We start from the raw sequence: 27844 nt of genomic DNA, 5'->3' as shown, positions 1-27844 counted from the left end.
ATTTCAGAATTTTTGCATAATCATGTTTTATTGTGTACATATATTCACAATAAACTATGGTTAACATTAAACACCATTACCAGCCTCGTAAAGTAAAACGGTGTGCTTGTTAACAGGTAAAATGACGACTTCTGATTCCCACAGGTCAGTTAGGGTGTCTGGGTAAACGTCCGAGGAAAGTAAAGCAGTGAATCAGTAGTAATATTACTAAGGCTTTTTTTGGGTATACAAATATTTACAGAATGCATTCCATAATAAGTTTAAAATGTTAAAAACCGTGCGCGCAACATTTTATGCGCAATAGCTTTATAGCATCTGTTTATGGATTGAACTATAGCTTTATTGTTTTTGCTTACTTTACCGAGCACGCTGAGGAGCGTTAGGTTCTTTTGACTTTTTATAATTATATCCTTTAAATTCAGAAAAAAATTTATTCCATTTTTTTTATTGCAGGGAAAGCCATGAAAAGTTTTTATTTAATACAGTAATTTTAACATGTGTGTACAACACAATGCATTTATAGGAATGCAAGTACTTACAAAGTAAAGCACACTTACATGTATGATCATATGCTACATGTACTTTTATACATGAATTATATTGTTTTAAAAACTATTCCTGAATAAGCAACTCAGAAGCAAGTATCAGAAAAATGACAAACGCTATGATAGAGTAAAAAAATACACTTTCAAAGATTAACACGAATATACACATTTGACAACATTAACCTTATAAAAATGATACAGAAGTGTTAAACAAAAGTTCAAAGATTAACAAATGTTTTTGGTGTTCACATCATACAAATGCATAGTTGTCATTTGCCTAACCATAATAATGCAAAAAAAAAAATAACCAAACCTTTCCTTATTGAATTCAGATAAGAATTTAAGTTCATTTAAAATTAAAACCTGACATGTAGATTTACTTTAAAATTACAAGACCAAATTAAAAAAATAATTCATAATTATTAATTGTATTTTTTTTTTAAATGAATTTTAATAATTATCATGAAGTATTGCGGCCATTAAAAATACAAAATTATAGATATAATATTATTTAGCCAAAAAACAAAAAAATTACTGAATAAACTGTTATGCTAGAAACGTGCATACATATTAGATAATCAAACAAATTGCTGCGGTGACAAATATCTTCATTTGTAATCAAATCTCATAAAACACAAATCTTATCAAAAGATCTGCTTTGTGAGGTTTCGTAGTTATAACAGTCTTCATGTAAATATGACAACCTCAGGCTCTCTTACATTTCTTTAAATATTCGGAAAATTTCGTCTGATAATCAAATATATGTAGCAGAAGAATAACAGTTTCCATGTAGATATGATAACCCCGCGATGTTCTATTTCTGTGAGGAATCATAATAATACAAATCCCCGGATGATTGACGAAACAGAGACTCAATTTCTTTGTTGATTTCCGCAAATGATGGTCGCCCAGATGGCTTCAAGTTCCAGCACTTTTTCATAATTTCATAGTGTCTTTTATAAAGAAAAAAAGTACAAAAAATAAGACAGGTTCAAAATATAAATGTTTGTACAAACTTTATTTTTTTTTTTTTATAAAATTTGAATTAGATTGTGAATCAATTAGTAACAATATGTCTATTTCTGCAAGGCATAAAGTCGAAATCTTTCTATGAATTTTCAAAATCTTAAATCATTGTCAGGTCAAATCTTGTCTAGTTACAAAAATTAAAAATGGAAATTCCATTCTATTTATGGTATGCTCTAATCCATTCATGATTTACATAATTGAATTAACCACCATTACAAATGTTGAGTAGTGAAACCTTTTGGTGTAAACTTGGAAACAAAGTTGCAAATCATTTTAAACATTTAAATAGTTGAAAAAGAAAATAAATTAACTTTTTCATTTAAATATTTAGACATTTCACTTTCGGTTTATATCTCATTTTCGAAGGAAAAACATTTTGAGTTATCTATCACTCTTTTTCAAAGAAAAATTTGTCAGTTATTTTAAGTTATGTGAATAAATCTTATTGACTTGCAGATTGCTTGATTTATCATTTCCTTAGAGCAGATAATGATTGCTTACGTTTTAGATCGGATTAGTTGTGATACAATGTTTAAAATCTCACATTGTTGTGTCACATTAATAGCCCCGTTTTCGCATGAGAAATTTAATTCTAGTTGTAACGCGACATTTGATTGGATAGAAAAATTTAGTTAATTTGGATAACTTGGTTAACGTCAGAAGACACTTCACAGTGCACCAGCGTCAAAAACGTACTAAACCGCTTGGAGTTACGTTTGAATTATAAACAGATTAGTATCATTCTTTTAAATTGAACGATCCCAATTTGTAAAGAAAATTACAGAAAATTAAATTATAAGGAATGAACTCAATGTCTTACCAAGCTATGAATGTATAACCTAAATTGGAGCAATTCACGCTTCTTTTCTAATCCGCGGATTATAAAGCGCAAACTTCCCTGACCCAGGTTATACTCGTATAACTTGGATAGACATTGAACTCATTTCTTATATGAATATTCGTGTTTATAATTCTTACTAATTAAAAATCTTATAGTACGAATGTTTTTTTCAACCGGTCAGACAATATCGATGTTGACCGGTCTATCAGTCAAAATCGAAATTGTTTGGCCACTACGTCAGTCACGTCCAATCAATTTTCGTTTAAAATCGACAGAACGTAAATAGTCCAAATTTAGTGCAAAGCTGTCGTTTGATATGATACGAAAGATTGCGTCACATGCTGTTTAGTGCATATCATTTAAGTTAAGGACATAACAAAACAGTTATTGACTGGGACTCAGTCAACATATGAAATGTTGGACCTGAAGGTAAAAATATTGCCTTAGGCCTGTAGCCTCAGGCAAAATTTTCACCTTCAGATCAAGCAATTTATATGTCGCCCTGAAATCCAGACAATAACGGTATAATATCGAACATGTATCCATTTTGACCATAATGCAAAAAAAAAAAAATAACGGCTTTGTTGAAAATAACTTACAAGTCGTCGGTATATTCAGGTTTACTCAGACGGTTTCCTTGTTTGATCCATTTCGGAAGATCTCTGCTTCTTACATCTTCGTAAGGTGTTGCACCTAAAATAAAATGCAAAATTATCACTAAAATGATGTATTTTAACATCAGATACGCACAAAAGACAGCGTGTATATTATAAAAGACTAATTACATGTAAATAGATTATAAAAGACTACATGTGTATTATGCAAGCCTGGTTGCAGATAAATATACATGTATTACAAAAGACTGCATATATATTATACATGTACGAACTTGTTTACAGATCAATAGATCAATAGATTACAAAAGATTACATGTATATTAACATACGTGGTGTAAGGTGTACAACTCTCTTATATCATATTACAAACTTGTTCAATACTTTACAAAAAATCCACAGTATTGTGTCTTACAACATAATATCATCAAACACTATTCAAAGGAAAACAAAGAGGGGAGAACCTTATTTTGATATAGTTTTGATTATTGCTATGTGCAATTTTAAGCATTCGATAGACCTACACTGTAACTCCAACATGAATATTTTCTTTTTCTACAGTGAATCAAATTTGATTAAATTCTCATCTGACCTATGGAGAAGATTTCCCAGATGGTTATTCCATATGACCAAACATCACTCTTCTCAGAGGCAGTTCCAGTTTTGTTCAAGCATTCAGGGGCCATCCATTTTACGGGGATTCTTTCCTGTAAAATATAATTTTCAAATTATATATGTTTTTATGAAACAATCAATGTTGACATCAATTACATTATATTTCAAATATAAGATTATTTAAGTTTATTATATACAAATCTTTCATAAATTAAATGTCAGTATCAATGCAGAATTTAATTTTTGTGAAATGTATGATACATCTCTCTTTAAATTTTACTTTCAAAGCATGTTATGACCTGAATTTGTTTACGAATGCAAGTTGTTTTCAAGGTTTCTTGTCAATAGTTTTTAGAATTGGGGTTTTTTTTTTAAGAGTATAATTTTACGAGTTTTTATAAGGTTTTTTTTTTGGCAATGAAGGAGGCTAGGTAGATCCTTCAAGTTAAAAAAGAGTTACTTTAAAGTTTATGATATTATTTGGTCAAATGTTTGCTGTCATGTGTAAGCAATTACTTAAGACTCCATTAATTCTAGCTTTTAGATTTAAGTATATTACTATTTCCATATACAGAGTTCTTTGTCTAAAGTAGATCAATTCAGTCTTAATTGACCACAAACATCCCATCTGATTCACTGACCTTTTTGCCTGACTCATCTTCATCATCACCTTGTCTAGGACCAAATCCTGCTATTTTCGCACTCAAGCTCTTGTTCAGAAATACGTTTCTGGTTGCAAGTCTCATGTGGATAATCTTGACGATATAAGGAGTCATTAGATTTTAAAAATATCTCTTTCTTACACGTGTTATATAAAATTCATGAATATCATGATTCTGAATGAATTAGGTTGCTACAAATGAACTGTTTTGGAATGAATTAACCTTAAAATTAACTTACTCATTTTTTAATATGATATGATTGTTTAGCCGAGAACTACTGGCGTGCGACCAGTTCTCGCTGAGTATCATTTGTCGCCAGTTCATGGTGACGTCATTTTATCAACACATAAAATTATAGACAAAAATGACGTCACAATGTACTGGCGAGAAATGGTACTCGGCGAGAACTGGTCGCACGCCATTGTAATTTTCTAAAGAAAAAATCCAAAGAGCTTAGCATTTAAATTAGAATAATTTGCTTTTTATTTATACAGAGCTCTTTTTTACGGAGATTGATTTGTTCTAAAATTACCATTAAATATCTAGCCCTCTTGATTTTTATCGTCGCTCTCATTTATTTGTAAATGCGTAACCAAAATTTTTAAGAATAAAAAAGTCAAAATCAAAATAATTCAGTGCTCAAGAATATGAGTTTTAGGGTTTGTTTCATTGACCTCTCATTTTTTTTATTGTTTTACGTCTTTAGATATTAAAGGTGAATTAAATTGTCATTTCATTTATTTTCTAATGCATATATAATATGTAAACGGTGTGACCGTTGGACCGAGCGCAGATTTAACACAGTACAGTTTGTTTTTTGTAGAACAAAATTTATTTGAAACGCACACAGTAGGATCCGCCTGCATGTTTGCCTACTCATACCATTCGTCAAAGTTAATTAAACTAAACGTCGCGTGCTCAGTCTACATTATGACGTCATATTTCAGACGTAAATCGTTCAAGTTTTGTCGTCGGAAGCCGAAGAGAGTTACGTGATTCCGAGTTTTTTTTTTTTTATTTCTTCTTTCATTGTTCATCAATTTAATTCATGTGAATGCCGCTGTAATAAAATTGAATACTTTTTTCAGTATCTAAAAGATCAGTTCTGTGGTGTAAATGTTTTTATTTTCCATCTGATAATTTGATAAGACATACATAGAACAAGTCGTGTTTCTTGATTGAAGCACTATTGAAACTTATCTGGTTTCCTTTAATTTCTTTTAATTCAAATTACTTTCTATTGAAACACTGGAACTTTTTTAATCGAGTTTAGGGGCAATAAGTATCGATAAGTACCAGTCAATCAATGATCGAACTAACTTTTTGAAAACAAAATGGCTGCCAATATGGCGGCGCCCAGGGCTGGAAGAAATTTTTTTTGGCCTTAGTACCCCTGATTCAACTTTCATTTTTCACTGATTTTCTTATATATACGTGTTACCATTAATCCTCGCTTCGCGAGGCGGGCTTCGCCCGCCTCTCGCTGCGCTCGGTATTAAAAAACATTCTAATGAAACATACATCTTTGCTTGCTAAATAAACCATCCCTCTTGTAATGTCGTAAGAAAATCGGTATAAATTTTCTATGACGTCATCTGACACTGCTCTTTGGTGATCAGTTAGCCAATCCTTGAGCGTTCCGTTCTCACAGTACTCCAGCAACATTATCGGCCCCACTAAAAAGTTGAATATCAAATGGTCACGTCAACAAAGTTATCTGAACTTTCCTCTTAATAAACTCCCTTTAACTCTTTAATTCATAGTATTCAATGTACCTGTACATGCAAGCACAATATCTATTATCTTGTTCTGAAGATTTATTGTCAAATATCCAATGATAGTTTATACTTAAAATCACCGCGAAGTACAATCAATTTGCTAATTTTGAGTCAATTGAAAATATTTTAGAAGACCTATTCTAACATAAAATCAAATAACCTTTTTACTTTTTTGTGTAATGATTTCGTTTAAATAAAAGTTGATTAAAAAAGGAATCTCTCTCTCGCTTTCTCTCTCTCTCTCTCTCTCTCTCTCTCTCTCTCTCTCTCTCTCTCTCCATGTGGCGTATTTGTACGTATTTCTTTAAAGATCTTTTCACTCACTTGATTGTTCAGCTACCACTGCTCCAAAGAATCCTAAAACACAAGGATGCTCTCCAACCTTTGCTCCAAAAAAGTTAATTTTAGCTTTCATCAATACCTTGTCTTCATCTGAGTATCCATCTAGAAGGGACGAAAAACCATCTTATGTAAGTAAAGAACACTCTTATTTAAACGGTAAGCATATGCACTATAACTTAAAGGGGAATGTAACCAAAATTGTTACCAACCAAATGTTAATCAAAACGCTACATCCATCTTCATGTGTACGTAAGATGAATATATTGACTATTAGTTATAAAAAAAAAAACTGGACTAATTAATACATGTAAATATGAATCTCACATTTTTTTAATCAAAAAAGACAAATTGTCGAATTTTTTAAACTTATAGATTATTGTTCTTATGATGAGGGATTTTCATCAAGAGTTAGACAATTAAACGACATAAATAGTGATAATATTTATTATCATAAGTTTAAATGATAATATTTTTGCAAATAATTCTAAAAAGAATAAGAAAAATTGTCTTTTCTTTATTCTTATTCGACTTCATTATCTACAAGAAGATGTTTCTTTGATTCCGGATGGATTGCCCTTTTAGACGAAAAAAAACCTGGTGGCATTCTTTGGTAAGATACAAAAATTATGCCAACATATCTTTCCCATTTTTTCATACCCTTATGCTGGGATCACAAACAAAAAACAAAAATAAAACTTTCATGCAGGTTTTCTGTACAAACCTCTAAGTGTTTTTGCTACGCATTCTTTAGGTTTTCCATGCTTGTTTAGAGTAGCTTTGTAAATCATCGCAAATCTTCCTGTCTTCAGCAATATGTCCAGAGTGACATCTTCCATTCGGAAATGCCAATCAGGTTCTTTTTCATACGCATATTCTCCGTACATATAGATTTCATCCTGATCATAACCTCCCGTCTGTTAAAAAATATTATATTATAGATAATATTCAGCAAAAGGAAAACTGTATGTTAAGTTGTAATCCAAAAATTGTCTCTTTTGGTCAAACATATTTAAATGTGAAAATATATACAATAAATTCAAAATAGTCAATAAACTAGACACGATCTCGTTGCGAGCAACGAAGGGGTCTTCCGTGCAATTTTTTGAAGGTTATACATGTATGACCTTGACTTTGATATTTGACCTTTATCTCCTTATAGGGGTAACAACAAAAAAAAACGATGGTTGAATTGTGTTAGGAACATCATTCTCAGCATTTTATTCTATATTGATTTCCAAAATGATGCTTTTTCAAATATTTGTTCTGTTTGAGCTATGTTATCAAAGTTCTGTACTTCTGGCCTCTTAAAACCCCTTAAAAACCCCTAAATACGGAACACATGATAAAATAATTATAACATATTGTTTAATAAATGTGAGATGAACATTATTGCTTCCTAAACATATAACGAAATATTTTTCAGTAAGGTGCTATAAAAGCAAGACTTCAGAGCCTTTATTGGCCCCTAAAAATAAAAAGATAGGTCTTTTGATATTAAACATATTTTGCTCAACAAGTGTTTAGAAATTTTTTGCCGTTATTGCGCTATTTTGTACAAAACCGTTTTAAGGGTTGACCCCTTATCTCCCTATTGGCGCCATATGACAAAATCTCGATGGTTGAGTATGGACAAGCGCATCATTCTAAGCATTTATTATTCAATATTGCTTTTCAAAATATTTCTCAGTAAAGTGCTATCGAAGAAAGACTTTAGAGACCTTTTGGCCCCTAAATTGAAGGGTCAGTCCCTTTTTCTTGGCATCATATGGAAGGTCTTTTGATATTAAACATATTTTGTTCAACAAGTGTTTAGAAATTCTTTGCCGTCTTTGAGCTATCTGGGATAGGACGTTTTAGGGGCCGACCCCTAATCTCCTTATTTTGGCCAGATAACGAAACTTTTATGATTGAATATTGTTTAAAACATCATTCTAAGCATCTTTTATTCTATTTTGCTTTTCAAAATATTTGTCCTTTTTTAGATATATTCGATCGAAGGTTTGGACATTTGGCCCCTTAAAACCCCTAATTACGTAATGCATAATAAAACATTTATAATGTATAGTTTTATTAGTGAAAGATGAACGTTTTTGCTCCTTAATCATATTACAAAAGTGCTATGAAAGAAAGACTTTAGAGACCTTTTGGCTCCTAAATTGAAAAGCCAGCCCCTTTTTCTTGGCATCAAACGAAAGGTCTTTTAATATTAAACATATTTTGTTCAACAAGTGTTAAGGAAATCTTTGCTGTTTTTGAGCTATCTGGGATAGGACGTTTTAGGGGCCGACCCCTAATCTCCTTATTGGGGCCAGATAACGAAACTTTTATGATTGAATATTGTTTAAAAAAAGCAATAACAATAAGGTCTTCCGTTGGAAACGGAAGACCTTAAATAACATGTATTCAAAGGACTTGAGGAGAACTAACTTGAGTTACTGAAACTTAGTTATTAAAGTCATATTTCTGCAAAAGTGAAGATTTAAACATTAAAAAAGCTTACCGTAACAATTTAACTTTATTTAAAGGATCTTTAAAAAAATATTGGTTATCATCTATGAACTTCTTTGTTTACGCGTATCTCACAGAATGTACATCTCGCAAATTTGACATGATATACATTAAAAAGGGCTGGATTATTGTTAGCCGTTATGGTATTCAAATGAAGATCACTGTATAAATATGTGGTGAAGTATTCAAGGTTAACAATCTGTAATACTTCGAATTTTTCTTTGCTAAAACCAATCTGTGTAAAAACATTTTAAAGTAAATCTGATGGATAATTTGTTGACCAACCATCAGCGTATATTGTCTGTAACCGTTTCAACTTAGAGTTTACCGTATACTTATTGTAACCGATTTAACGTAGAGTTTACCGTATACTTACTGTAACCGATTTAACGTAGAGTTTACCGAATACTGTTTGTAACCGATTAAACTTAGAGTTTACCATATATTGCTTGTAACCGTTTTAACTTAGAGTTTACAGTATACTGTTTGAAACCGATTTAAGTCAGAGTTTACCGTATACTAATAGTAGCATTTTAAACTTAAAGATTGCCGTATACTTATTGTAACCGATTTAACTTAGAGTTTACCGTATATTGTTTGTAACCGTTTTAATTTAAAGATCATCGTATACTGTTTTTAACCGATTTCACTTAGAGTTTACCGTATACTATTTGTAACTGATTTAACTTAGAGTTTACCTCATACTGTTTCTAACCGATTAAAGTAAGATTTTACCGTATATTGTTTGTAACCAATAGCTCCAGTGTTACCGTCCCTGCGACGTCTGATCGTGTTTCTGATTGGAGCAACGACAGCTTCCACCTTACGGAGACGACCAGTTCTCCACATCACCAAAATGAAGACAGCAAACAACAGCAATAGACATATGGCTTAAACAATGATAAACAACTTGTTAGAACCAGTCATATAACTATGCATTTGAAAATAAACAAACGTTGGGCTCATTTATATAACAATGTGAAATCAAGTTACAAATTGCTACTTGAATAACTATTTATCGTAAACCGTTTTTCAAGGATTACAGTAAAATTTAATCATAGGAAGAGAAAGTAAGTAATGTATCAAAAATTCAGCTTATGCAAATGAACTCGCACTCTATTTGATAAACAAAAAATAACGTGAGAAATCAGCTTCAAGCCTGGAAGGAAATGTCAACTAACAAAAACATTCCAGGACACAATACAAAAAACTAGTTAAATCTTTGGTCAGACCTTAATTACGGTAATTCCATCCCTAAGAAAATTTAGAGCACGGTAATTCAAACCCTTCAAATGTATTTAAACTACACAAAAATGAAATAACTAGTACCTGTTTTAATAAAGCACAGGTACACGTATCATTACGTACATTGTAAATATCGTATGTATTTGTTCTGTAGAGCTAAATCTAAATCAATGTTATCGTCAATAGAATCAATAGATTAATGTCTACATGCAGTTGTCATTAATTAATTTTCTTTAAGATTACTTATTTTTGACAATGACTTAGTCTCTTTTAACTTAATTTTTTGCATCCTTCAAATTTTATTTTGCTTTTAATTATTTATTTTTAGAGTCTTTCTTACCTACAACAATTCCAGCTATTCCACCTGTTGTCAAATTTTCGCTAACTTGCCTTTCAGCAGCTTTAAACAAAAGTAAAAAAAAATTAAAACAGACAATACTTATTATATGATTGAAGAGTTCAATTTTGTATTTGTCTTTTTCATGCAGGGCAATTACGTCATTTTAGCAATTACCAGGAATGAATGGAAATACACTTTTTAGTATATCAAAAAGTACACAAAGTACAATAGTGAGATGTCTTTCAGGAAGGAGTCTTCTCGTTATCAAACAGACTCCTTATCACAAGAAATTCATGAAATTTTGACACAGTCAAACAAATCATATAACCAAATGATTCTATCAGTTTAATAAAATTTGACCTTCTTGTTTTCGCATTAAGGTCAGGTCAAGGTCACTACCTTTTTTCTCAACTTAAAGGATGATAAAAATAATTTCCAGTTATCTTGACATATCTTTAAGATATGATGAAGATTCTATTCTTCAATGAAATGATAGAATATCAGAATGTCTATCAGTTTATACTATTAAATGGCAATAAATATTGAAACTAAAATCGATATAACTTAGCCCGCATTTCTGAATTGCAAAACATGCGATATTTTCCTACTCCAATATTCTGCCAAAAATATAGTCCTTGTAAGATTCCAAACATTTATTACCATTTCTTTGTCAAGTTGTGTGATGGTAAAAAGGAAAGAAAAATATACCATTTTAATTTCCTTTTATTTTTCTGTTTAATAAACAATTAATCAATTTTATTCAACAAAATCGTAAACCAGAAAAGACTCGTTCCTTAAATATTGTTACTTACCTCCGGTCCTGAAAGAGTAATAAAATGGATCACTTATGTCCCCTTCGTCGTATTCAACTACAAAGCTGACGTTGTAAGCGGTGAGGGGCTGAAGACCAAGAAGGTCGTACTTGTCCGCGGAGGGATTTATCAACTTCTCGTGATCCTGGCCATCGTTGTATTTCAGTATAATGTTCTGTCGTTTGTAGCATGATTCGGTCAAATTAAAGCTAAAACGGACGCCGTTCCCTGTGTTTTGTAGAAGATTTACGTCCTTCACAGCTTGATCTTCTCGCATGGAATAAAAATGTTCGTTGCAAATGAGTTAATATAGTTGAATATTTGTTACGGTGTATGCAATACACAATGGCATAATTACTCTTGTACAAAAAAAAATGTCACAATGTTAAATTCTAACTGTTTAAAAGAGATTGATCTTAACTTGGAAACGTTTCATTTCAATCATTTCACTTGAAGATGAAAATAATGAATGCCTCTTACATTGACCAATTCCTTTAAAACTGTTCAAATTGACGTCAATTGCTTGTCGAGACTGAAGCATGGCACCGTTGTATGCAATAATTTCCACTTCAAAGCGATCGGTAGCTTGCCTTGATTTCGGGACCCTAAACCAGCAATTGTTAATTTCTAACTCGTGTTGGTAAAAATAAAACGTATCCCGAACTTGATAGCGTTCATCCGGAAATCCTCTTTCCTGAAAAAGCAAATTGTTGATAATAATTAGTTTTATTAAAAGAAAAGTTTTCAGGTAAATACCATTCCTATAAATGAGTACGAAATATGTCAGTTTTTTGACAAATTTAAGTGACTTAAAATATTAGAACTATCTAATAAATGACTATGATCGATATAACTATCCAATTTCATACGTTTCACTGGGACTAAAAAAGCAATGTTTTAAAATTTGCCAACGGGCCATATTTTTTTTTTATAGAATTATGCTACCTTGAGTAGTTTCAGTACTTTGATGAAAGAGCTGCGAGAGACAAGTTAACATACTTACCACGTTCGATGTGTTTACTGGAACACTGCCGTTTGCTGCTATGGTGTTATTTGATTTGTTAATGATGTTGAAAGAGATTTGAGATATGCCGCTATGTTTATCCGCAGTTTTAAACCATAATCTAAGAAATTCAATCAGTAACATTATAAAACAGCCACACTCTAATCAATTACCGTTGTCATGTGTGCAGTTTTTACCATATTTGTGCTCAGGGTAATGACAAAATGCCAGTGAAGTGTTTCCTAATCTAGTCGTTTTTACTGAAGGTTAAAAATTTAAAAATACTTCTAAACATTGTAACTACATGTATGACAACATTCAAAGGTCATATATAGCAATAAAATCGCTATCCTGTAACACAATAGTGTGTAGACAAATTTAATACCGCCACTAAACAATCTATTTATAGCGCTTCCGTGGGTAAAAGTAGTGCCAGAAATTTTGCGGAGAAAATTTTTTGAGATTGGATAAATATTACTCATCTTTTTTCAAATTCGCTAAGTAGGTTTAAACGCTTTATTAAATCTAACACTAATCTATTTATTTAAAACACGTGCTGACATTTACATGTGCTCACATGCCGTGATCATATCTAATATGTGTTTCTGAATACTGAACGTCACAGATGTCCACTGCAAACATAAAGGGAGATATAAAATGAATGTTAATAGCAATTATTATTATCTGTCAGGTAGAAATACTTACGTTTTATAAATAATAATAAATGTATCAATTAACAAGCTAATCGAAGAATGCTTTACATACGTTCAATTAAAAATAAATAGGTGTAAAAATTGTTTAGTTGACATAAAGATCAGCTGATGTCAACTATTTTAACATATGTAAACTCTATTTTCTAGAAGAAAAGAAATCTATGTCATACGCACTTGCTCCCGTATATATATTTGGTTCCCATATCCTGCATAAAACTCGGGTTATAAATGGATGGCTTACTGGAGTCAAATCCGAGAGGAAGAGAAGAAAGTTTAACGTTTCCAATCTTGTCTTCGGCCTTTACCCACAACGTGACAAAGTCACCCTCTGAAACAGTTTTCGCCAATGGAAAGAAAGCACTGGTTTTAATATTTTGGTCTACCCAGCTAACTCCCGTGTTGATGTCAACATTCTGCTGTCCAGTTTCATCAAGATAAGTTTGAAATCTAAATTTTTATAGGCATGTTTTTAAATATGGCAATTAGCATGCTTATATTAGTTTTATATAGGATTCTCATTCATACTATAATTATAATGTACTAGAAATTTATTTGACACCTAGTTATTGTTTACGTTTTAAAAGATAAAAAAAAATAACTTGAGTTATGCAATGATTAAATAATGCAAAAAAGATTTCTTTTTCATTAATGCACATATTAACTTGTGTGTGAAAATAATGCATGCAATTGTATTTTAAGATAGAGAATGGGGCGGTAAAACCCATAGATTAAAAATTTCAAGATTCGTAACTAACTTTGTTATTCCGAGTTCATTCGGAATCAATCTCCCAGTCAGACCTTTTTCACCAACGACGTTATATTTCACGTTGACAGTTTTGGGGAATTTATTGTCGCCTGTATTAACGTCCTGTAATTGAGGAGAATAGTCCTCAATGTCATTAAGGAATCCACCCTCATGATGTAAACGATTGATGAAATGACCTCTCCAGGAGAATTCTAAATTAAGGCCACTCTGCGAAGAGGAGGATAAGACTTGCCATTTAAAGCTTGCGTGTTTGGACCCAGACAGCGCTTTAATGTCATCATCCCCCGTTTGTATCTCTATCGTTGAACTTGGATCGTATACTACGTATCGAGAGACGTAGTCTGAATTATTGGCTCTGTCTGAAGCCTCTAATATCATGGCAAAAACACCCGGATTTGTTGGTTTGTAGGGCATTGACAATTCCCCACCAATGTGATTAAACTTTTGACTGAATATGGGATCTAGGAATTGGTTGCATTCGGGTCCTAGCTGTGGATTTATACAATCTACTTTGCTCCTTTTTGCATATCGCTGAGTTCCACTCTTGTTTTGAAGTTCAAATATTTCCCAGTTGTACGACTCCATTCCTGCTAGAGGGTCAGTCCACCCCGACCAACGGGTAACAATCTTGGTCTGTAATTTGATTGTTTCATGTTCAGATGATTTGTTTTGGTTTATTATAAAAAAAAAAAAAAGAGGGGGATAGTTTTAATGCATTGCATTATTAAAAACACAATTATCGAAAACCAATCAAGCCTAAGTTTTCATCAGATATTTATGTGAAGTTTAAACCATGATGATTTTCATGTATTACCTTATTCAATCTTCTTAATAATAACACAAATTTGTGCTTTTTGAAAAAATTGCGGTTCATTCTTTTGCGGAAAAAAATGAAATTCATGTAAGCAAAATCAAAGACAGGTGTTGTTTTAAGCAAAGTGCTTTATAAGAGACAAGATTCTAAATAGTCGTATAATTGTCAGATCCTAGAATAATCAAAGTTCTGAAGTACTGACGGGAGTTGATTTTATTGATTATCATTTATTCAAAATCAACAATATGTGATTTTGCATGGCAAGTAGTATCAGTAAAAATATGATTTCTCAGAAATTGTATGGATTCAGGCAAGATTAAACTCTTGTCTTGTTCAACCAAAAGTTCGGCTGTCTCTGTTTATCTCCGACAAGCAGTTTTGTCGGATATTAACGGAGACAGCCAGGCGTTTGGTTGAACGAGACTACATTGAACTATAGCGTAGTAGTACATACGACTTTAAAAAATATCTGAACTGTTTGTACAATTTTAAATCTTACTATTTTAATTGTATTTATAAATAAGTTTTCTTGAAAAACAATGCTTCAGAATACATAGCATCGAATTTATTGATAATTTTCAAACTAAGTGTTGTCAGCGGTATTGATTTGTGCTTAGGTCCAAACACTGTTTGACTTTTGCTTTGCCCGTGTAAGTGCATAGGAGAGTTGATTAAAATCAACTCTCTCTCTCTCTCTCTCTCTCTCTCTCTCTCTCTCTCTCTCTCTCTCTCTCTCTCCCCTTTCAACAATTAAATTATGTAAAACGAGGATTGTGGAATCTTGATCTTTACACTAGTTTTCATAAATGATTCGTTCATATTCTATTCACATGTAAAAGAAACAAAATGAGATATTAAAAAAATCTTACTCTTGTGAACGGTTCATCGACAATGAAGGCTGTGTTGGTGTTTACTGTAGGTTTGTCCAGATCTATTCTGTAAGTAACGGAAGACCGCGAAGCCGTATAGCTCTGTTGTCTGAATGGTAGACGGATATTTCCTCTCAGATATTCAAACCCACCATTCTCAACTTGAAATGTCAATTTGAATCTGTGAACAAAATAATGTAAGTATTTAATATTAAGAAAATCTCCAGTATATCTATGAAAACATCTTGTGCAAAGATAATGTTTTTGACAGTTTTTTAATAAAAGAAAGAATCTAAATCATAATGCTCTCTTTAATTATATGTAGCTCAAGAAAATACTTCTTATTTGAGACAAATTTATCAATATGAATTTAATATCACTCCATTTATATGTAAGAAACTTTAAATATTTGTGACTGTAAAGGTCACTTTCAGCTGACTGAAATTTCACTAAATATGACTTGTTATTAATGTTACTAAATATCCATCGTTTTCAAAGTAAACACTATTCCATTAGATGTGAACATAGAACTGTAAAGAACTCATTTGTTCTTGATGTCAGCGAGCTGTTGAATCTGTTAAACCTGACATTTTACCGCCTGTTTTATAGAAACATATTATTATTTACACATCTCCACTGTCGATGGCCAGAACGTAGCTGAACTCTATCTGACATTCCTGTAAGATGTTTCCTGGGTTGTTTGTCGAAACCTCACTACATGTGCTAGAGTCTCCTCCCTGTCTAGTAAGTACATTGTCTGAAAAAAGACACGAAACACAGTAAAACTCAAAGCACATGAAATAATAAGCAAATGAGAGTTTCAAAAACTTGTTTGTTTTGATATATTGTCAAGTGTTAAATGTAAGATTTGACTAAGTTTAAGAGTTAAGCTTGGTCGTAACAATGTCAAATCTGTACAAGATTTGTCACAGCAAAAACTAAAAGTTCAAAATGTCACATTTAACCGGTTGTTGATCAAACAGCTAGAATTAATCAATAGATATACTTCAGATAAATACAAATAAGGGCCACTGATAACACAATCATATACCTATGAGTTTCTCCAATTGCCATTCCATTGTTGCTACAGCCACTCCAATCTTGGAGCTGGTGACATAGCTAGGTAGCGCAGATAGTTTAGACTCCATGCCAAATGCTGCGGACACAGTTCCTCTGATTTTATTGAATTGACCGAAATTAGCCCAGATGGAAGCGCTATCACCAGTTGCGTTACCACTTTCAGTCGTGGCGTCAGTAGTGTAGTTATAAATATCCATCCTTTTCATTGGGTGGTTATAAGCCAGCACTGCTGAAGCCAATGTGATTATTGGCGAGGCCAAGACTAAAATAGTTCAAGGACAATTCATTAATTACAAAACGCGAGCTCTTAACAAAGAACAAAATTTCAAAGTGGCTCTGTTCACCTCAAATCAGCAAAATATTACTTGATTAGGAACAGTAGCACCATATATAAGATTTGGTTTAGTCGTATAGACGAAAGTATGCAATTTCGGATTAAAAAAAAATGAGTTTCATAAAAATGATATCATATGAACCAAGACGGATCTGCGGTTCCTATGCCTGATAATAACCGCAAGGATGATACCTATCTAAAACAGTCATTGCAAACAGTTTAACATATCATTTAAATCTACATCTTGTGACGTTGTGTTAAAAAAGTATAAGCCTTCATTTAATAGTTTCCTTATAAAACCTTGTTTAAAAACTCCTTAAATGTAGCTTATTGTTTAGTTAATTATTTTCTACGATTTTTCCTATATATTCTTTTGATACCACTGCCTTTTTTATCTCATCTTTCAACAATCAACATATGCTTTTTCATTTTAAAAATAGAAATGAGATTCAACCTGAAAACAAAACCGTTTCAATCACAATAAACTCTGTTCTTTAGATTTTCACGTTTAGTTATGGAATAAAAATGGGAACTGTGGACAGTTGGCATATGCCACAGCTACAACGTATGTACTTCTTTACGAATTCAGTTTTCTTTTCTACTGAATGTGAGCATGTGTGTTTTTTAAGAAAGCTAAGACATATTGAAAAAAATATGCAAGCAACCCAAAGTTTCGTTTTTAGCACTTTTGTGTTATGTCTTTTTCATCATTTGCAAAGACAACAATTGACTTCATTAAATGGATTTGATGTTTAAAATACAGGTACAGCGGTGATGTACTTATGTTTACTTAGACTACAAGTACAGCAGTGATGTACTTATGTTTACTTACTCGTCGTGCAGTTTGGACTTCCAAAACCCTCCGAACACTGACAGTTGTCTACACTTGGACAGTTGCCTGGGTAACATGGTTTTGTTTCTGAACAAGCTATCTCTGATAAAAAAAAATCACATTTAATCAATCAAATTATTGAATTTCCTGCTCTGAGATATAATTGGTATTCATCCTTATTCGTTGAATATTTTTTTTTTTGGGGGGGGGGGGGGGGGGGTTGGGGGGGATTTCGTCGTCGAGTGATTCTAAGAAATGAAATGTTCATTAAATTGCAAAATTCAATATTTTTTTTATTCAGTAGTATATTCTAACTACATAACTCTATATAGACAAATAGTCAATACTTGTAATATAAGCTCGTCCGAAAACACTTGACCAGTCAATATTTTTTTTAATATTGACCGGCTAGGAATACTATCTAGGGAATATTCCCTCTATTCTTATTAATCGCTTAGCGGTCAATATTTCGTCCCTCGGGGGCTAATATAAAAATGTTGCTCTCAACCCCAGTCAATATTTGTAAAATATATTGTATATACAGAATCAGTAGCATCAGTTTAACGTATCCTTGAAACTAATGTTTTCACCGGATCAATACACGTTGATAATCACGAAACTATGAAAACCGTTGTATCTGAACAAAGAATTCCATTCAGATATAGAGTGTAGACAAATCTAATTTTACAATTTTTTTTTTCTTTTCATTTGTTTGATTTAAATAACTCAATTCACTTTATAACCTAAAACGTCATGTAAATTGTAATGTCATTTTAATACATTCAACAAGCTTTATCACTGAAGGAAATTTTTTACATTCTATTACATTAAGCAACATACTAAGAAGTCAGTTATATTCATGGACATTAACTTTCGTGAATTCGGTTTAATATTACAGTTTTATTAATACGAAAATACATGAACATTTATCCTATCAATACAATGTGTTATTAGATATTGCACTTTAATGAACCTTTAATTTTAATGATCAACCGAACAACAAAATCCACGAATTTAAAATTCAACGAAAATTGATGAACGACGTTAACACATCATGTAAAATTTTCAATCCTCCTAGCACTTCATTATCAAATACTATGTACATGTAAGACGTTTGATGTTTTTAACTCAAAATTTGATCACTTGTTCAAAAAATACTAAATTATTTTAGATAACATTATTATACTGATATTGGCACTTTCTACCCCCATGAATTTCTTTTTTTCTATATCTATTCATTTAACTATCTAATAATCTATTTTCAACCATTTATCTCTGCCTCTCTTTCTTTATATTTGTGTATCTATATTTCTATCTATCTCTCTATCTATCTGTCTGTCTGTCTATCTACTTAGTATATATCTATCTATATATCTATCTATCTGTTAAGATAGTTACTGTTGTCTAGTTATCTATTTATTCATCAATCAATTAATCATGCATCTCTGCCTCACTTTCTCTATATTTGTGAAACTATCTATTTATCTTTCTCTATCTGTTTATCAATATGTCTATCTATCTTTCATCTAATTATCTATCTATCTGTCTGTCTGTTTGTCTGTCTGTCGATCGATCGATCGATCGATCGATCGATCGATCTATCTATCTATCTATCTATCTATCTATCTATCTATCTATCTATCTATCTATCTATCTATCTAGGTAAATATCCATCTGTCTGTCTATTTATCTATATATCTGTCTGTCTGTGTATCTATCTATCTATCTATCTATCTATCTATCTATCTATCTATCTATCTATCTATCTATCTATCTATCTATATATCTATCTAATTATCTATATATATATATTCTATTTATTAAATTATCTATGTTTCTTTCTGTCTGTCAGGATATTTACTGTTGTTACACTGGGGTCCTCTATAACCAGAGTCACAGCTACAGGTGTCTGGTCCCACACAGTTACCAACATTGCTGCAACCTTGTCTGCCTGTCATCCCAAAACATACGGCTGAAAAATACGTGAATAAATTGTAGCAAATACATACATATACTTTTGAAGAAAAAAAATTCTACAATATCCATATACTGTGAACTGTATTTAAACTCACACACACATACAATTGTGTGGGTCTTTATAATATTGAATGTTTATATAAAGACTAAAATGTATAACAAAAAAGGGAAATGATGTTGTTGTAAATTTTAAAATTGATTTAGTGTTAACTGTGTATGTATTGCTCCCTGTCAAGTTGACTAATTCATCGATTAATACTAAGGGAAAATTTACAAATAACAAATGCTTACGTTCACATCTCCCGTCTACATCGGTATAGCCTGAACAACAATAACTTATGGTCCGAAAATTGCATTTCGTGACATATTTGTAGTAACAACAACTGAAAAAAACATAGACATATGATATATGTTGTAGTTTATACAGCATAATACGTTTAAGCATACTGTCATGTACATGTCATTTATTTATAGTAATGATGTAAGGCATAAAGTTAATAGCATTAGGTCATAAATGTAATAGTTTTAAGATATAACGGTACAACAACTGAAAACAAAATCATAAGCATATGTTATGTGTTGTAATTCAAACAGCAAGCTCTCTTTAGGAGGCAGGGGGTCAACACATTAACTATTAGATCTGAATCTTTCATAAATGGTATATTTGGTCATAAACTAATATTAAGTGAAGAAATAATTCAAATAGTTTAGCTTTAAAAATAAACATTTTCCTACATCTTTGAATAGAGCTTTTTTCTTTGAGATCAAAATACTCTAAAAATTATCACGGCCAGCGTAACGCGCATGTACTTGTTTATAAAAATTATCTAAGGCATATCGTTGACAGTATTAGGCCATAAAAGAAATTGCATTGTTTCTAAAATTGAACAAAATATTTGACAACCGAAATCATTAGCAGTAGTGGCTGCACTTTGTTTTCGTTTTCTTAAAACCTTATTTTTTGTAATGACATAGTGAAACCCAATTTAAATGCAGCGAAATTAAAGATTTCTTTGATTTTCTTGTATTTCTTAAAGATCTTCTTGCTACAGTCATTTTATGCATATCTTTAACAATTGTAGGCTATGCTATTTTAATGATAAACTATGAGATTTGTATGCTATTCTATGAGATTTGTGGCTCTGCTATGAGATTTGTATGCTATGTTATGAGATTTGTATGCTAAGCTATGAGAAATTAAAATAAAGGGCTTTATGATATGGTATGCTATGCTATGGTATGGTTATTATGAGATTTGAACAAAAACGCCTCCATACACAGAAGACTTCCACACGTTTCGAAGTATAATAATAAGAAGCTAAAGTTTACCACAAATCTATTATGTAAACATTTATTTTTTCAAATAAAAACATTTAAAAACCGAGTTAAAATAATGTTGTATGGATATGCTATGGTATGATATGACGAATGGGGTTCTATGAGATTGCATTTGTATGCTATGGTATGAGATTCCAATTATATTCTATAAGATATCAATGTTATGCTATGCAATGGTGTATGTTGTGAAAGATAACTTAAACCGACTATACATTTTACGCGATGTGCACATACAATTGCTTAAAAAAAATTATCAAAAGCTGCATTTTTTTTTTATGAAAGTTATTTGGGTGCTAATATATTTTGCATGTAAATCAAACCTTTAGAATAAATTAGATTAAAATAAAATGTTATCTCCTTCACTTTATCAGAATAAAAATTTCTTTACTGAGGAATGTATATCAAACCTATTTTCGTATAGGACGACAATAGTGTACCTTTGCTTCGAGTGGAGCCTTAAAATAATGATAATAAATATGATTCACAGAGGTTGGTTTATCATAGTTTGTCATTTCATAGTAAATTACAACTTCACAAAGAAATATCCGACATGAAAATTGCAGGCAATACTGTTTCAAACAATCAAGATGAACATTTCATGAATTTCTTCAAAGCTGTGAGGTTTTCGGGGATATTCTTGCGTTTAAATAAATACAAAAATTAATAAAGGTTATATGATGATATTTACATTTTCCAGTGCCTTTGCCTCTTTGATAACACTATGTATCGATTTTGTACTGTATAATCCTTAACTTCAAAAGACGTATAATTTGGGCGTCAGTGGGGTGTGCTATATGCTGTTTGAATATCCAAACATGCAATGGCTCAAAATTATATAAAAAAAAAAAGTAATAAGAAATCATTCTTTGAATATTATGAGGTGGTAATTTCGGTCGGGGCGTGATCAAATCTATCATAAAGCCCTTCAATTTCAATTAAATCACGCCCGACCGAAATTATCACCTCAGAATACTCAAAGAATGATTCTTTATTCCTTAATTGATACCTTTACATCAATCACATACACTCCTGATACATCAAATTGTGCAAACTTATGGCGGTACAAAATATAAAATTTCTGTAAGATATACATATAAATGCTATTTACTATACTGTGAAATCATTTAATTTACTGGGAACCATGTTCGTGGGTTGTGGTGTGTTTGGGGTTTTTTTTTTTACTATTTCGTAGGGATGTTATTTCGTGGATGCGGCGGTTTTCAGCTTCAGTAGGAAAACTAAATCTTGACTAAATCTGTTATAATCAGATTCCGTCGATGATGTTCTTGGGTGAGGGCTATCCGTCAATACCACGCATATTGAGCCACCGCGAATTATATTGATTTTACAGTAAAATATAACAGTCTAACCTTTGCCAGGTCCTGTAGGCACACACTTTCGCCCTGGTGTAGTAAGTCTCTTGTCTATAGCAGACACTGAAAAAAATCATTTAAATTGGTTAAGGATGATGGGTGGTCAACAAACTAAAAATTCCATGACCATCACAGGATGAATCTCTGCCATTCAACTGAAATGTGACTGATTAGTAACTAAAAGGTGACTGAATGACATAGCTATGCCATTCAGTCACCTTTCCAGACCATTCAGTTGACTGAATGGCAGAGGTTCATCCTGTGCATATATTCCTCTGAATTGTGATTCTTTCTTCTAGACTGTTGAGTATACATATACAGTGCAACAAGGAAGTAATATAATATTCACATGTACATTTACAAATTGAAAGTGAAAAAAACTAAACGACATTTTATGACAAGTTGACTCTTACATGTATATGTATATTAAGCGAGTGCAGGAAATACTGTATAAAGGGAAATTTTATTTTCTCCCCCTTTGGTCTCGTTGCCATCAGGAAAATTTAAAGGGGCATGGTCACGATTATGGTCAAATTCAATTTTAATATTTTTATTATTTATAATGATTTAGGATAACATTTCTAATGATCAAGTGAAGTTTGAAAGTCAATCGTAATGTTAGAAGCAAGATACAAAAGCTCACAATTCTTAGTCTTGTAAACAAGGTTCGTGCCTTTTTTTGTTTATATAGGTTCAATATACCAGTAAAAAATCTTTTCTAAGCAGATTTGGCTATTTTTTTTTTTTCATTTAAAGCATAAATAAACAGCTCCTAACATTTAACACATTCATTTTAGGTCTAAAACTGGAATTTTTAGTTTAACATTCAAAATGTAAACAAAAATTTTGTTTACATAGCAAAGAATGGTAAGCTTTGTAACTCGCTTAAAACTCAACAAATGATACTCAAATTTTCGTTACCTATCAAAAATGCCTTGATAAAACATTGTAAACATTGAAATCGGTAAAATAATTTTTGACCAAAATCGTGACCACGTCCCTTTAAGGTGGAATAACACACCATCAAAGAATGGCCGACCTCTGATTGAAAACACATTTCGTTTTATCAAAAGAATTTCATCGACAGTAATATGTAACCTACTCCATAGCTAAGTGGATAAAGTGTCGGTCTAGTGATCCGTACATCCGGGGTTCGAATCACGCAGGCGGTTTTGTTGTTACATACTGCATTGAATTTTTTTTAGATATTCATGTTTTATCCTCCAACTGCAAATGTATTTATTATACATATTTGTATAGTTTATTTATCATTATATCTTTCATAATCAAACAATTTACTATTAATTTGAGTAACCTTTTCAAGGTGTGTTCCACCTTAAGATTGAGCAAAATTCAGTTTTTTTAAACTGTGTTATAAGAAAGAATTATTATCTCTTTATAGCTGTGTCTTGGTGAGTTCAAAACCGTTCGCAAGGGTAGAAGGGCGAAAATTCACAGGGCATAAATAATTTAATATACAGTGCTATTTATTTCATAATATTATATTCTTCTTCAATATACATGATAGTTATGCTATAAATGTAATATTGCATCATATATTTTTGGGATAACAATTAAGTAAATTAATGTGAACAAACGTTTGTAATCATTGTACGAACTCAAAAATCTTAACATTATGCATAATGTATAGATTGTGCTGTTTAACAATGATTGTTCAATATCTTGATTTAGTTTCTTGCCTTATTAGAAATATGTCAAATCCATTGCAAATTGTTAAAAAACACAAAAATTGCATTTATTTCAAATTAGGGGAAGAGTATGGGGATATACAAGGATATCTTCGTCTTTATTGATTTTGATCAACACACTACGTTTTAATATCAGGAGAATTCTGCCAAGCTTTATTTAATGCTAGCAATATATACAGAAGGTCTGATTTTGATCAATACACTACGTTTTAATATCAGGAGAATTCTGCAAAGCTTTATTTAATGCTAACAATATATACAGAGGGCCTGATTTTTGCTTCATTGTTTTCCGTTTAACAAATAGCGATAAAAGACATATTAGTATATGTTTGTTCCAAAGCAATCACCAAATTTAAATTATAATATATGTAGCTTTCCCTTTTTTGACAACAAAAAATAATTCTTTATCAATGAATATGTAAAACGTTGTGTTTGGAAAAGGTACATGTAGTGTGATTGTAAATGTAAGTTGTTTTCTTTTTAATTCATTATTACACTTTTCATCAAACTAGACTAAGCTATAAATGATGTTTATCACATTCATTTTCTAACATGAGGTGATATTGCCATGCAAGTAAAATATTCACAGTTCTTTTTTGATTCATTAAGAATGTTTTAAAGTTCTTTAAAAAATGACTTGTTTTGGGTTTTTTTGGTTCTGTTTATTTATTTATTTTTTCTGTATCAGAATCTAGGATTTAACAAAAAAAAACCTGCATTTTGTAAGGATATATATCATTGAAAGTATGATAGACATACTGGTGTTTTTAATGGAATTTATAAATTCTCGATAAATCTGTCAGTTTGAATGTTAAGACCCCACTTATATTTAACTTTATTTTCCTGTTCAATGCAACGTTCTATTATTTGTTACATATTTATCATTTGTTGTGTTTTTTTGTTTTCTTTTTATTTTTGATAATTCAAGAGAATAGACATACACATAAGTTAATTAGATGCCTAAAAATATAAAATATTTACTTCTCAGACACATTTTCTCATTGCTAAGAGGTGAACTACACACTATTTAAATTGACATGTATATGTTGAACTAAAGGGAAGTATAATTAAATGGATACTTTTGTCCATGAATTCCACTTCATCTCGTCTCGTGTTGGAGATTCATTCTAAAGTATTGTTTAGATTTTAATTGTTAAGTGATCGTTGAGTATCTAGATTCCCTACACTTATTGTTACGCTAAGACTACTTGAAAAACACATACAATATGCAAGACAATGACACAACTTATTTTTTTTTCTTAAGAACTGAAATTTTATAGATGAGAATTTGATAGGAGAATATCTATCGAGGCGTTTTAGATGACAGTTTTTTTATATAATTTTTTTCCCTTTTCAAAAATTGGGATATAGGAGGTTAATTCAGAAAGTTGAAAGTATGTAGAAAGATACAGTAAATTTTAGGCTACAAAAAATCTACATGAACATCACCCAACTAGAGGAGATCAAAAGTGTTATAACAGTTGTTGGGAAAACCCAACATGTAGAACGACAAATGTAAGCGTGTTGTTAAGTGAATAATTTGCACGAGCTAGTGTTCAAACTAAAGGGAAAACCAATCCTCGATTGAAAAAAAAATGATAGCAGTTCCTTCACTAGCAAGGGGATGTTTTTAATCAGTTTCGATATAGTCCATGTTAATCCCCGGACAAGTGTGAACACGTTTGTTTGAGGATGAAGTTCCAAATAAAAAATATAAGTCAGTAGAGCTAACATTAGAACTGTTAATTTTGCTGAATGTTTATTATTTTCTTTTTTACAATATTCTGTTTTTATACTTCAGAAAGAAATGTCATTTTAATAAGAAACGATTGCACAACCAACTTTTATGAAATTAAATATAGCTCTCATTGAAATATAATAAACCCATTTTGACATTTTAATTCTCGTGTGTAATTCTTGATATCCGTTTGCTTCACAATATGTGAAAAACCCTAGGTGGAATGAAAATCATTTCACTATAGGCGTCAATTCATTATACAGTAATTTGTACTAAAGAAGTATGATATTTTTAAAGAACCTAAAGTTTACCAGTAATCTGCAATGAAAACATATATTCTTTAAAATAGAATCACAAAAAAAACGAGTCGGTAAGTTTAAATGCTATGCAATTATATACTATGACAAATAAGAATCTAATGATATGCAATGATATTCAAATGCTATGGTACATGTATGTGATTTCAATGCTATTCTATGGTGTATATTGTAAAATAATTCTTGATCTGACTGTAAACGTTTTCGTTTTAAGCGTGTTTTACTGTATTCATAATCAGCACGGTATTTGCTTCTTTGTCACTTACTTTAAATTCACAATATTACACCCCAACTAACCGTGTAATCAATGATATTACATCATTTATATATTTAGACATTACCTAGGAGCAATATATTATTAATCTAAGTGAAACTTTCACCTGTTGTTTGTTCGTAAAAGAAAAATGCAAGTTAACAGTATGAGTGAATCCTTGCAGATATATTGGGGATTTTACCACAAAACAAGTATTGTGATATTCATTAAATAATTATTTTATTGATGAACCTTATTACCTTATTTTAATTATTTTATGAGTTTGTTCACATTAAAAAACCAGTAATGAGTTTACTTTAGAGAACAATAACATAGAATATGAGAACCTTTCTCCTCTAAAGCATAGATTACGATGTATATTTATGAAATTAATCAATCAAACTCACACAAGCATTTATTCTTATAATTGTCAAACGATATTTGGCCTGAATTTACATTTTTAGTTTCTACAGCAAACACCATTGCTGTTAATTTTACAACACTACTACATAATACAAAAGCGTCGGTTGATGTAACTTTTTCTTTACCTAACTATAAAAAAATTTCAGAAAAATGTCTTACTTGGGGCCAGTCTGTGCAGACACTGGATACAACCCATCATAAACAAGGTACACAGATACCAACACGAAAAGCTTGTATGGTGTCTCCATCACTCCTCGTCCTTATCTGACGAGTGTCTACAACACAAGAGGAGGAAGTTTGTTATTTTATATGAACTCATGTCATGTTTCCGTTTTGTTAGGCCTTGGTGAGCAGCTGTTCACAGTGTTTTGTGAGACAATGAGAGATTTTTTGTAAACTGATTTAAATATTTGAAAAGTGGTGATTCATCGAGACTGTGAGATTTTTATTATGTAATTTGTTAGTTTGTGCATCAAATCTTGTTAAATTGTATGAATATTTTCAGTGAATTATGCAACTAAGCTACGGATTAAAATACTCCGTGTTGATTCTATTGACCAACCGAAAATCAAAGAGATATGATATTTTATTAAAACAAGCCTAAAAAAGGTCGCTGATTTATTAAAATGCATCTTTAAGTCTTTTGTTTTAAAAAATATTAAACTATATATTTAGTTAGGATTGTATATTTGCGTAATTTCTTGATCCTTTTTTTTTTACATCCTGTAGAAAAAATACCATTCAGAGTGGTTTTGATCACTTTTAAAATGGGATTTTGATGTCTGTTGATCAGAGCAAACTTATCCTAAAGTACAAATTATTTTTAAAATGGTTTGTTTTAAGTATGTTGTAAAATAATGTGCTAATTTTTACGCAAAACTTATTTATTTAAAATCGTCGATAATAAATTGATATGTACATGTAACTTATTAAAACTTCACATGTTATAAAAGAATGGCAATGTAGAGTCAACT

General features: G+C 31.2%; 1 protein-coding gene across 1 annotated transcript; it reads right to left on the bottom strand.

The window, feature by feature from the left end:
• Positions 1-429: 429 nt before the first annotated feature.
• LOC105330263 (uncharacterized) lies at positions 430-27188 on the bottom strand. Its single transcript, XM_066074214.1, has 22 exons — positions 27030-27188; positions 22428-22493; positions 20011-20102; positions 19604-19714; positions 17743-17844; positions 16548-16838; positions 16124-16253; positions 15497-15677; positions 13803-14446; positions 13222-13494; positions 12335-12455; positions 11812-12025; positions 11332-11598; positions 10520-10579; positions 9670-9824; positions 7148-7340; positions 6409-6528; positions 5828-5982; positions 4286-4399; positions 3622-3736; positions 3015-3108; positions 430-1498 (listed from the first exon to the last, which is right to left on the bottom strand). Exons 1-22 carry the CDS (start codon positions 27116-27118, stop codon positions 1360-1362), a joined length of 3726 nt encoding a protein of 1241 aa, XP_065930286.1. The 5' UTR covers positions 27119-27188; the 3' UTR covers positions 430-1359.
• Between the last annotated feature and the right edge of the window lie 656 nt (positions 27189-27844).

The sequence above is a fragment of the Magallana gigas genome, chromosome 10 (assembly GCF_963853765.1).
Source record: "Magallana gigas chromosome 10, xbMagGiga1.1, whole genome shotgun sequence".
Taxonomy (NCBI): Eukaryota; Metazoa; Mollusca; class Bivalvia; order Ostreida; family Ostreidae; genus Magallana; species Magallana gigas.
This window is presented reverse-complemented; position numbering and strand designations above follow the sequence as displayed.

Excerpts from the sequence above, each read along its gene's own strand:
- LOC105330263 (XM_066074214.1), bottom strand. The coding sequence starts at position 27,118 with ATGGAGACACCATACAAGCTTTTCGTGTTGGTATCTGTGTACCTTGTT. Across the intron at positions 15,678-16,123 it reads GCCATCGACAGTGGAGATGT|ATTCAAATTGACATTTCAAG; the intron begins GTAAATAATAAT and ends TTTTGTTCACAG. Across the intron at positions 13,495-13,802 it reads AATGAACTCGGAATAACAAA|ATTTCAAACTTATCTTGATG; the intron begins GTTAGTTACGAA and ends ATAAAAATTTAG.